Source organism: Rhamphochromis sp. 'chilingali', assembly GCF_963969265.1.
Source record: "Rhamphochromis sp. 'chilingali' genome assembly, chromosome: 11".
NCBI classification, from domain to species: Eukaryota; Metazoa; Chordata; class Actinopteri; order Cichliformes; family Cichlidae; genus Rhamphochromis; species Rhamphochromis sp. 'chilingali'.
The window spans coordinates 27,963,272-27,976,580 of NC_137938.1; the positions used below are offsets into that span (position 1 = coordinate 27,963,272).

General features: G+C 39.3%; 1 protein-coding gene across 6 annotated transcripts in view; it reads right to left on the reverse strand.

Moving 5' to 3' along the window:
• map7d1a (MAP7 domain containing 1a) overlaps positions 1 to 6,203 on the reverse strand; it is a 41,306-nt gene extending 35,103 nt beyond the window's left edge. For all 6 annotated transcript variants that reach the window (XM_080897460.1, XM_080897457.1, XM_080897461.1 and 3 more), the window contains exon 1: positions 5,790 to 6,203. In XM_080897460.1, coding sequence (XP_080753586.1) covers positions 5,790 to 5,859 — 70 coding nt within the window. In that variant the 5' untranslated portion in view covers positions 5,860 to 6,203. The remainder of the gene's footprint in view (positions 1 to 5,789) is intronic.
• Positions 6,204 to 13,309: the final 7,106 nt, after the last annotated feature.

Consider the following 13,309-nt stretch of genomic DNA (forward strand, 5'->3'; position numbering starts at 1 on the left):
TTAACTCCAGCAGCTCAAAGTCATCACAGATGGTCCTGGACAAGTTGTATCTGTCTGGATAATCAGACGTATTACATATCAAAGGGTAGTGTTATATGGAAAAGACCAAAGGACCCAATGAGATAAATACAGGTTTTAGTAAAGCTAGTCTTCAAATTTATTTTCCAGAAGCAAATGGTGTTGGTGTCACAAGCATTTCATTTTAGAGGGAAGGGTATTAAAACTACAGCCTCAGGTCATTTTTATGTGTGACTAACAGCACATGTAATTGGACTGTGGAAATTAATAATAATAATAATAATGGATTGGATTTATATAGCGCTTTTCAAGGCACCCAAAGCGCTTTACAATGCCACTATTCATTCACTCTCGCATTCACACACTGGTGGAGGCAAGCTACGGTTGTAGCCACAGCTGCCCTGGGACAGACTGACAGAAGCGAGGCTGCCATATCGCGCCATCGGCCCCTCTGGCCATTGAGTGAATTGAGTGAATTAGTAGGGAATCAGGAATCAGCAGAGATATTTAAGTGACATTAATCAAAATGTAGGAACTACTATTTGCACACAAACCCTGGCGTTTGACATGCCATGCAATTTAATTTGTTATAGATGGTTCAAAGATAGACTGGTTTAACTCTAATCCTACCTTAATCCATATTTTCATGTTAAAGATACTATTTGTCTGTTTTTATAATTCAACTGTGAATTTCTGAAGCTCCGTCTATAGTTCTGAAGCTCCGTGTATCATGCAGGGTTGTGACACCGTTGACTCAGAAACATTTCCCAAAGTATTCAAAGCCACCTTTGTAGTTGTTGCTGCAACAGTTGGTATCTGCAGAACCACATTTTGCTGTGATGACACATGCAAACACACACAGGGACTCACAACGACAAAATAATCCTAGCTACACTTTGATGGCTGGCCATCACTGTATATATTTAGACAGCATGAAGATGATGATTATGATATATGGGAAGTTACAAATAAAAATAAACAAAAACACAAAAATATTGAACACCACACCCAACTTCTAACTCTTCCAACTCATTTTGATCATGGCTGTACACGTGTAAACTCACCTGACTGCATCTTTCAGGGTTTTAGTGTCATCACATTGACAAAGTCTACCCACAGACAGACATAAAAATGCTGGCCCACGTGTCTCCAGAAACACACAGACAAACACACAGTTTCACAAGGTAATAACAATAAGCCAAATTGTTGCAGCTGGTAAATAATGGTGTCTGTATGCACTTACTGATCATTGCTATATCCTGGAAGACTACAACAAAAGTTTAATTCTTACATCTGTGCAGAATCTACGAAGAACCCACACAACCAATATAAGTGGCTGATGCTGTTGACCCTATACCTGTGCATGGTAAACCCCTGCTGGTCTGCAATTTCTCTCTTTAAGTCAATTTGAAAAATAGCAACAGAAGTAGTAGTAGCTGGAAGTGCACAGGAAGAAACACTAGGACCGAATGGCCTAGTTAAAGTCATTGCAAGCTGTGTCGACATGTAGTTACATTACAGATTACCACCCAAGTTACAGCACAGGGTTTGAGATCATTGTGTACCTATGGCATAGATTTAACGCACAAGCATAAATCCATGCAATGCTTGTTAATGGGGAGGGTTTTCCAGAGACTTCTCCCTTATAAGTTTTTTTTAATATAGATAAACATGTATATACAAAAACTTTTAAACATTAGATAAACCAATAAGGGCTTTTATTCCTAAAATAATTATCTTACTTTGATTGTTAGAAGGGTAAATTATTACAGATTATTCTGTGCACATCTTGAGTATTTGGAGAATTTGTCTCTGGATAAAATATTTGACTTGAAATTAAAGGTTAGCATAAAATGTTCTTTAACTTCTAAAATGAACTTGAGGATATTCGCACAGAGAAATAGCATACGAAATATTTATTGCTCTTGCTGCTTTATGTAAAAGCTATGACACTGATAATACTCAAATCATCTTGGTTTCTACAGTGTCAAACACCCTCAGAGCTGAGGCCCTTGTCACTGTCTCATTGCCAGTCCAGTGAGATTTTTGGCTCTTCTGTACTCAACTACAAATGCATCACTGTCAAAAGACTGCACTGTAGCTTTAAAAGCAGACCTCAGTGCCACAGTGTTGGCATGACTTCAGTCGGTTCTGTGTGACTCAGATGTTTCTGTTTTTCCCCTTTTCTCTCCCAACTTAAAACATGGCACGAGTCCCATTATAAAGTTCACTCAGTGTAGAGTTTGAAAATATCTGAACATGGCCACCCACAGTAGCCTTAGAAGAATAATCAATTAATCTTGATACCAAAAGAAAAGCATCATCTTCTCAAAGTGTGTGGTAAAGTGTTACAGTTCACTCCGTTTGCCAGTTTAATCCTTTCAAGCATGCATGAAGTTTGGCATTTCTTGTTAAAAAGCCAGATTAAGATGCCTGGAAAAATCCATTAAATAGACAATGTAATCAGTGATTGCAGCCACATATGCTGAATTAATTGGATTATGTAATATGGAGCCAGCTCACTGATTGGTCCTTTTGTACGCGCACCAAGTAATACAAAAATGAGATGGAAAAAAACAGTATAAAAAACTGCAGAATATCAGAATCAGGTTTTTAATGACACTACATGAACTGCAGAACATCTTGAGACAGATCACCATTCATTGCTCCCACCAACACCTATCACAGAGAACATTACACACTGATAAAACTGATGAAAATGCGTCATTAATGGAGTTAGAAATGCAAAAAAATGGAAATGACTGCACGACGTGGGCATAAAACGGGAATTCAGAGTCAGCAATCGAATGAATAAATCTGCTACAGCAGTGGAAATATTCTATTCAACTACTGAACATGCCAACATTTTTCACAGTAAATATATTTCTCTATTGATAGAGTGTTTTGGTCTCATCTGATCAGACTATATACTCTCAATAGTTCATTGGCTTGTCCAGATATTATGCATCAGAAGTTTAGATATACGTCTGTAACTGATGCTATCGGTATATTTTGCAACAATAAGCTTGCAACAGTTTTCAAAGAACTGTTTGCTTTTACTCATCATGAGATGTTTCTTACTTTACTTAGATCATTTAGATTGTTAATTAGCTCCAGTTCACACTGATAGTTTCACTGGAAAATTTTAACATTGTCCAGCCCTAACAGGAAAATCAATGGGCCACTTGGCCCTTCTACTTCCAGCATCCTTCACTCCTTTCTCACCTGCATTTTTATTCCACCTATGTACGTGTAATGTTTTGTCGCTGAATGACGCAAAGTTGCAACATTAGCACAGACAGACATAGAAACACAGTCAAAGTACTCTAAACCGGCTTTGTGGTAGTTTCTGTACAGTCTGGGACCACATTCCTGATGACATGCACACAGAGTCAACCTGCTAAAACTGATAATGGCAAGTTGTTTTTTAAGTATACTGCCAATAAGCCACTGCTCAACATACAAAGTAAAATCCATATCTTTTTTGATGTATATTCACAAATGTTCTATCACAATCTTTGTTTTTTAACATGGTAACAGATATGAATCTTAATATACTCCCAGTTGGCCACGTTAAACATTAGTGCTTTCACATTTACTCCACATATCCTCAGAAACCCATGAAAACATCACCTTAAGACATCATGACATTGCAAACAACGACTCCCCTCTGATGTTAAAAGAACCCACATTAGTCAGTTAATTTAAAGGGGCGCATGTGACTCTGCCCTCTGTTAATTTGCAAACAAACCTAACAACCCCCCCAAATAAAAAAGTGCAGCACAGTTGATTGCATGCATTCCTTTGATTACATAATCACCCGTGCAAATGTGTAGCTGACAGATCTTGTTCACTACACGCTTGACAGGCAAAGCTGGTGGATTCTCCCTTATTACACAATTGACAACATTATGAGCCGTCTTCTATTGACTCCGCTTACGCTTTCAGTTGTCACTGTAGTTATAGTCTGCTGTCTGTGTGTTAGTTCAAACCCTCTGAGATGCCAGTAAATGTTCTAGAAATTGCAGGTAGACGTAGAACATAGAGCTTGTTTTTTATCTTAACTGGTCACAACCTTGTTGTTCAAGTTAAGAGGACAACAAAGCCCATCTGTTAAACTGTGAGGGAATGAAGAACTCAAGAAGATGAAAGCCTGAAAATAAAAGGGCCCAGACATCTGACAGCCTATTTTACTGTAATCCATGCTTTCGCTGCCTTCAGTTGTTGTGTCAATTATTTGCTGAGGAGCCAAGAATACGTGTTTTTTGGAGGACATGATGAAGCAAGACATTTTAGCAACTAGTGTACCCTTTCTTCACTTTCATAACTGAGCTCATAAAGAGGTTAAATGTTTATTAAAGCAACATACTGGATTTAATGTAATATCATGCTTGAGTCGAATGTAGCAATGCAAGATTGCGTTGCTCACAAGGAGCATTGGATCTCTGGTCATCAATGCATCAAAGAAACCTGGGGGAAGAACTTTTGATCATTTTTAATAAGCGTGGGAGCATAATAGTCTGGCTGACTTCATTACATGAAACATTAGAGTGGCCTGAAATCAGTCTTCTTCTTGTGAGAGTGAGCTAGCCTTCAATGCAAGCTTTATTCAGAACATTTTGAAGGCACCTACAATCAGAGTAAAGCATCTGTCCCCTCCTGCTTGAGACAGAGTCAAATCACACTGACCTCCCCCCACAGAGGAAAAGGAAGGAAGTTTTTTGTTATCAGACACATTGTATGTCCCCTTCTATTTCCAGAAACGGGCAACATGTCAATAATATACAGTAGTTTAACGTGGAAACCAAAATATTAGACCAGACTTGGTCGATCTGTCTTACATGAGAGATTTCACATTGGCAGACTTCCAGCATGGATATTCCATCTTGTCTCAGGCTCAGACATTTGTTACGACCGAATGGGAAAACTGTCTTTGAACTGCATGATTGTGGGATCACACCGTTTGTAACTGCACATATAAATCTGTAACTACGGCAAAGCTGGCCAGAGTGTGTTGCGGACTCTTCATCCTGCACTTTGGTCGGCAGCTGATCTCATTAAAATGTTCTAGATTTTAGGAGTTTGTTGATGCATCGCGGCACCAGCAGGGAGCATGACTGCACCTGTGCATAAACTATTCACTGAATTTGGAAAACATGCTCTGCTGGAGGAGAAGAGACGCAAAGAGGAGACCGCAAATGATACAAGACCGCCTGTGACTCCATCGTGTTAGTAGAGAGCTAAACATAACGTGAGGCGGGGGATGGGATGGGGTGAGACTAGTGAGATTACCTCATCTAGTGCAAATTGTGTTGTTATTATAACCCTTATAACCTGAACTCTGTGCAAAAAAAATGGCAACAGACATTCTTTTCTTTTTTTTAAGAGACAACAACGGTCAGCTGATCGCACCGGTGTTTGACTTTTTCTCTACATTAAGATCTGCAAATTGATAAATCACCTCACAACACAGATTCAAATCTGCTCTGGGACTGAGGTGTTAAACTAGGCTGCGTTATCTTTACGCTTTATGAACGGTCTGTCTCCCTCTCTGCTCCCATAATAGATCAACATTAATAATTGATCCCACATTCATTATTCTCCATCACACTGTCGAGCCCGCAAACATTAATGTTTCCTAACCTCTAAATCTGACTCGACAACTATGTTGCGTCTTAAAACATTTCGTTGCAGACTGACAAAGGACGTGGATGACAAAGCACTTGTGCATGCTTTTGAATTCCCAAATTCCTGTCTATACTATGACTTACATGTTGCTGCAGGCAGAATATTTCCCTCCATTCCGGGAGCGATAGCCTCGCTTTCTGTTCTTTTGTTCATTCAAACATGCGAGTTTCGGCTCTTCCTCTCCAGCAGTCCTCTCATTCCTCAGGCAGGGATTCGGAGGTGGGGTGGGGTGAGGGGGGAGTTGGTCGAGTCACTCCAGTTGCATGAACTGGAAAAGGAAATCCTCCGGAGAGCGTCCAGATAGGTCAGAAATAAAAAATAAATAAACAAACGAAACCCTCGCCTGTACAGCCAGCTGCTGTTCACCGGTCACTGCGTCTCTGAAAAGTTAGATGACAAGGTGTCCGAGGGAATATGAGAAGAAAGAGAGGCAACAAGGAGGAGGGAGAGAAGTTTCTCACTCCACGACACGCCACAGCTGATGCTCTGCTGGTGCGAACGATCCCTCACTGGCCTCCGGATCGGACTGTACCACTATCAACAAGGGGGACACTCTGGTATTATTTGTTAAGTTATCCTTAACGATACAGAAGACACGAATAATTACTGATACATTCGAATGTGCTTAGCGCAAGATTAGCACAGATTTCACTGACATCCCTGTATCTGTTTTCATGTTAAAAATATTTTTTCCCTAACCTCCCCCCGACGTTCTGATTGGTTCTCTCACCCGCAAAAACTACAAGACTAGCAGCCGGTTCACAGTTCACATTCAAATAAACCTTTGACTTGTAAAGCGTACCTGTGTACCTGGATGATATAGTTTAGTCTCTAGCTTGTCTAATTCATGAGTTGGTTAAAGCATTTTCCCCACATAAAAATGTACCTACATACTGAAACCCCACATAGGCGTGATCAGTACAACAGGTTTTCACGTGCTGCTGGGTAAATGCTAGTATATCATTTTTAACCTGCAGAATTCAAATGCCTTTCCGGGATTATAATCCAGCATGCGGCTTTACAGGTTTATCTAGGAATCAGAACAAAAGGAAAGGTGGCTTTTGTGTACTTTTAACCCCAGTTAAGTGCAGAAGGAAAACACCCCAAAGAAAAAAAGCTGAGTAGTCCACGTGATGATTATTGCAGCCTCCCAAATACTTCTTCTCTTCCTATAATCTTTAGAGACACGTTAAAGAAGATTCATCTGAGATTTCAGAGTCTAAACGAAACCAGACATTCCCAAGCACACACTACAGCAGTGAAACAATAGTAGAAGATGAATTTCCATAAGACAGCTCAGTCAAAATACATACATAAGGTTTTATTTTGGAATCTACTTCAGCCTACTGCATTGAGATAATAAAATTGTGCAGACTTTGTGTGCAGCTTGTGTTTTTTAATTGTGGCAAAAACAAGTCCCTAAAAATGGATCTTGATTACACAGCATTTCTAAGAACTCCACTGTGTCTTCTCATCTACCACCTGTGGATCTCCTACAGCATCTGCCAAGGTGGGGGCTGGGCCAGGCGCCCATCGGCACGCTTGAGAGGGGACACCCTGTCAAAAGGACCCCATTGGGATTCTTTTGTGCAGCTGTTGAGTTGTATTCACCCAAACCCCCAAGAGCCACCTGTCACTGCAACTTGAAAGTGGGGGGTGCTCAAGAAAGTGGGGGTTGGGTATGCTGCTGGAGTGTGTTGGTTTTGCCAAATTGAAGCCAAAAAAGTGTGACCACGTGTGTCTTAAAGTCTCCATGTACTTGTAATCATATTATTCTTAATCATCCTTGATAAATTAATCATGACTTAAATAAGTGGATTTCTCCCAGTAACCCTAATGTCATTGAATTATGTTGATTCAAGAGCTATCTATAATTAAATCACAGATTAGCGTCTTTTTTTAATTTTAAGATAAAAGGAGCAGTTAAGAGTTCAGTTCTTATTTCCTTCAAGTCAAGAACACATGGAAAGCAAGCAGAAAACATATTTCTTTGCTTTTAATTAAAGATCAATGGCTCCATTAGTCAGCCAAAAGCTCAAGAATGCTCAAAAATGTCATGTTTGTTTACGGAAGATAGAAGCCATAAGTGTGTACCAGGAACCTTAGAAATGTGTAAGCCCTTATTAAACTCTTTCATGTCATAGGACAAGGAAGAATTCCCGTACTTAGTGTAAACATTAACATCCTTTAACTAAACATATATCTGAAGTCATGAACAATCTCTGATACTGATGTGCTCTCCACATTTTGTTTTGACTATGACATATTGACGCAAGGAGACTTAAAAAATGTAGATTTCCTGGGGAATAAAATATCTTAATCACTCATTTCATGCGAATGTCATTGAGGTCATTACCTGTTTTTGCAGGAAAGACATAAGAAATAAGAGTGTAATAATGTATTTTATATACAATCTATGCAATAAACAAAAATACTGAATGATATTTTTTTTACTTTTATACCGCAACAAAAACAAGGTACAGTAGAGCTAAACCCTACACACAACACACTGCACAAAAGACCTAGTATTGAAGGCAAGCAGTCTGATAGGGAAATTAAAGCATACCTCAGTATCAGGAGCCATGTGTCCATTTATCAAGCATTCTAAGTAATGAGCCATTCAAAGTGACATGGATGCAAATCAGAAACTAAAAAACATCACATTTGGCCACCGTTAAATTTGTATTACATGTGCTGAAATGTTGCACAAATTCAGGAGGTTCAGCAATTAATGGCTCTTAGATCCTTTATTCCGTTTCTGTTGTGAATTCGTACCACTGTTTCAGTAACCCGTGAAGCTGTATATAAGCTAAATGCATATCTCATTAAAACTAACCCTGATCACTGTAAGCAGTTTGTGCACTGAAAATAGGCAGAAGAGTGAGAATATGAGATTAAAGGGCATAATTGCATTAGTAAACACACTCCAGAAAAGCAGAAGAACAAAAGCTCAAAGTAATTTAAAGATATGGTTGAGAGCCTTAACATTCAAGGAACAACAGATAGTGCTGGAGAAAACAGGGCTGCTGAGGGGTTTCTGTGGAAACAGTAGTCTGCACTTAGATGTGCAGAATAACCCTAACCCTTTGTACCAGTTTGAATTTAGGTTGTTTGAACATGACCCAACAGGACCCCTGCTCTTGAAAGGGACAAGGTTGTTCAAAAAAATGATCAAAAGACTAATGTAAACCCAAACTGTTCAGGCATGACCGCAACATCCTGGTGAAGCTGATCTCTAATGCTTGCTTTTTTTGTTCCTTTGTATAATGGCTATATCCCTCTCAGGTACGCTATACATGTGTGTGTGTATATATATATATATATATATGTATATATATTTATATATATGCAAAGGTCTAGTAGTTCTTTGTAAAATAAGCATCCTAGCATTTTTATATTGAGATTGCTACACGTAGTTGACCAATAAATAGTAACCGTTTCTTACATAGAGTAAAAAGCAAGTAAAATGTGAAAGTGAAAGAGATGCATGAGAACTGAATCATCTAAACAGCTGTCCATCAATCACCTTTGCAAATGGAAGAACTCCAATCTCATATTTTTGATTCTAAGAAATGGGGACTGACGCAAAGTCTAGAGGTCAGCTGCTATGAATGGCAAGGGCAACCCTCATCCTAGTAATGAAATAACAATAGCAGGAATGTTCAGAATGTCCCCAGAGAGCACTGACCCATCTCTATTTTAAGAAAAGGATGCATTTTAAGCAGCAAGGGCAGGTAGAATAAGGAAAGGGTAGATATGATTTATTACTGGAAAATGTTTGTTTGCAAGAACATATACTGTTTTTGCACAACACTGTAGCGATGTCACTAAAGCTGGAGTAGCTGTTTCAGATTGCTTTCAGGTTTCAGAAAGCAACACTGTTGCTTTACTGCACCATTGTCTAGACTCAACAGGGTGAAAGGGCGAAGGCACCTGCAGGGAGCCTGTAGGTTCAAATAATTTACGACTATGTTGTCTTTTGTTTCATGTAGTGTGATTTAATCATGTCCTACATTACATGTCACATTGAAAATGTGTGTGTGAGCCCTTGCAGAGTTACAGGGCGAGACAGAGTGTGGGAGAGTTGCTTCTGTCTTTGTGTGTGTCTCTGGGGCGCTGGGAGAAAGATCACTGTTTGGTCTGAATCATCTGAATGTAGTCTGCCTCTTATTGTGGGCTGGAGTTTTAATTGCCTTGGGAGATCTTGATATATTATTAAGTTACATATCCAAGAATCTTGGAATATGTATGTTTAAGATACAGTGTGTGCAGACATCTATATTAAAATAAGATTAAAATAAACCTAATTTCAGGGTTTAAAACAAAAAAAATGTCCCAGTTGATAACATATAAACATTGTCCTTGGTTTGAGTCTAGGTTGGTAGTCAGGTGGAGGGCTAACACAGAGAAACAGACAACCAGACAACATGTAAGGAGAATAGTTAGTAAGTATTTAGACTAAAATTTGTAGACTGAAGGAAATTCCCAGGAATTCCCCGGGTCTAAGGAATTCATTGTTTCTAAGATCAGCCAATAAATGACAGAGTCAGTCTTTAGATCTTTTTACACGAGTCTGTTGTTCAGTCACATTACTTTCATCTGTTATATGACATATGAGAAAATCAGCAATGCTCACTACTCTTTGAACAGTATCTTCCTACTATCCCAACAACAGGTGGCATTACCAAGAGTTCATTTTGCCATCTTCCATGAGGAATGAGATTCCGCAGCAGTGTGTCTCAAACAGCAGAGCCTCGCAGACCATGACGTAATGGCCTAAAACGTGCAATCAGTTAGAAACAGGGCCAAAACACGTGGAGTTGGCTCGTCTCTCCGCTCACCCCCGGGGCCCCTCTCTATTCTCCTTTTCCTCGCCTCTCTCTCCCTCACCCCACCGCCCTTCTGCTCCAGCGCACTCTCTGTTTATGAGTGCATGAATCGCTTCATTTCACTATACCCAACTCCCTGCCCACTACCAAACCCACAACTGCTTCAATAATAGAAGCCCCCCCCCCCCCACCCCAGCTTTCATTTCCATGACAACCCACCGAGGACAGGGAGAGAGAAGAAAATAACAGAGGCAGGAATAAGAAAAACTTGAATTATAGGGGTGGGAGTGCCTTCCCTCGACCTCTAGTTCCATTTAAAGGGAGGGAGACCATCACTACAACAGCCTGAGTTTCAGTGAGGTTAAAGTGACCAGCCAAGAGAACACCAGCAACATCACCGCAAAGTAATCAGGAAGGAAAGGAAAGGAAATAAATGAAGGGAAAGGAAAGCTAATTAACGTTTTTTTAATAACAGAATAAACAAAAGGGGAGAAAAGGTCAACAAAAGTATAGAACATTCTAAAATTATGCTGCACTGGCCAAAGCACATAATTAAAATCATTTTTATATTCATCACAGAATTATGTAGTAATTTTGAAGATACCTCTGATATATACTCATCAGCCACCACATTAGGCATGCCTGTTAACTTAAACTGAACACTGAAAGTTTCATTCTTTCCCACTGCATATTATACCCAATGATCACAATAATAAATGATATTAAGAGTCACATGAATGATTTGCCTTCACACTGACCCCCTCCCCAAACAACAGACACAAACAAAGAGTGATATGCTCTTCAGGTCAAGCTCCAACTGAGCTCTGTGACACATACATTTACACACATGTTCTTACTCATGCTGATGCTCACAGGATTAGTTTTTTTAATGCAAGTCTCTAGATTAGACAGGATTAATCTATATTGATGAGAGAACATTTCTGTCCAGCTGTAACTATCACAGCTGTCTGTCTTTTGTGTCCATGTTATGTCTTTTCTGTAAATACTATAATAGCTTTAAATGCCTTACAGGCTGGCCCCTGAAGCAACAACACTTTGTCTTCCAGTAAAATTGCTTCTAATATTATTTCCTCTTCCTGAGGTTCAAGAAAAAAAAAATCCAGAGAAATACAAATACTAATCAACAGTTGCAAGTTTACATGAAAAATATATATCTATGAATCACATTTACTCTATATAAACAAATTAATTATCGACAATTATCAAACCTCCCTAGGATAATATGAAGTAAATCATGCTATTTTTGTGCAGGTAAAAAATACACAGTAAAGTGTCATCATGAGTGTAACAGAAATGCAAAGAATGTGCTCATAACCTGTCCATGTGATCACATTGCACACATCTACTGCTCTTTGAAGGGAACGTGTGTTGAGGAGACGTGATCCTTTCATGCATCTAGTACTGTATACATAAGTGTGCGCGCACCTGCAGGCATGTAAGCAGTTGAGTGCGCACTTTAAACAGACTTCAGGGAAAATAACAGTAGTCAGCTTGTTAGCGAGCTCTGTTGTTAATATGTCATAAAAAAAGTGATGAATTTTTAACTAACCTCCGCTTGAAGTGGTGCTACATTTAGAAACATTATTTATTCTTCAGTGCAAGCGCAAAATGTCTGACTCATGCTGCATTTTTAATCATATCTCACAAGAAATGGTCAAATTTAGCTCTTTACCACGCATGCATGCTGCTGTTCAGGACGGGGGGTGTGTGTGTGAGTGTGTGTGTGTGTGTGGGGGGGGGGGGGGGGGGGGGGGGGGGTGTTACCTGTCCTTTGGGGGATGGCAAACAGGGTGAGCTCGGTAATCCCTGGAGCTTCTGGGCCTCCCAGTGTGTCGTCCTCAATCCCCCCCCCCAAGAGCCTGCCAAAATCCCCCTAACAGTCCCTGTTATTTGCATATCAGTAGTTTAGCTCCACCTCCTGACAGAACAGAAATGAAGGGATTAAGAAAAGAGAAGAATGAACAGTGATAAGGCAGCACAAACATGATTCCTTTAGAAATGCAGGAAGCACAGACTAAAGGATATGCAGCAATTTATAAGACTCATTTGAGAAAAACAGAATTAGATTTATTTGCCAAATAGGGGTGTACAGATACAAGGAATTGAGCTTTATTCATTGCTCTTAATATACTTAACAGAATAGATAAACAGACAGTGCAGAAATAACAACACAAATAGTATATTTCAGATTTATATGACTGTCAGTGTGAATAATGAAAAACATAATGTAACCTCGACTTTACTCTCTCCACACACGGCGTACTGGCTGATTAAAGCCAACAGTTTGCATGCTATTAGCTGTACAATCCTAATGCTACTGTGATTTAAAGCTTATTCAAACAAGCGAGACTCAGGGGGATACATTCACATTACATCCAATTATGTATATCAGGAAATGAATCTAATATGGCCCCTGCTGCCTGTGTTGTTTCTTTAAGGCAATGTGACTCACTGTTAAGAATTCATGTGAGTGTTAGTGTGCCAGACATAACAGCAACCACCTTTTGTCATTTTACCTAAAAGAAATACATTTGAACACTCAAATCTCAAAAACAGATTTATTTAAAAGTCGAGGTGAATACAGAAGTTATAAATACATATATTTTAAATATCAACTATAAAGAGAATCCTTCTTTGTGTATCTTGCATGCTTTGATAAACAAATAATAGGTAGCAAGGATCTGGAGATAGGAGATGGTCAAATCTGTTAAAACTGGTTGATAATACTCGAGCAGGGCGATTACTTTTCTCTG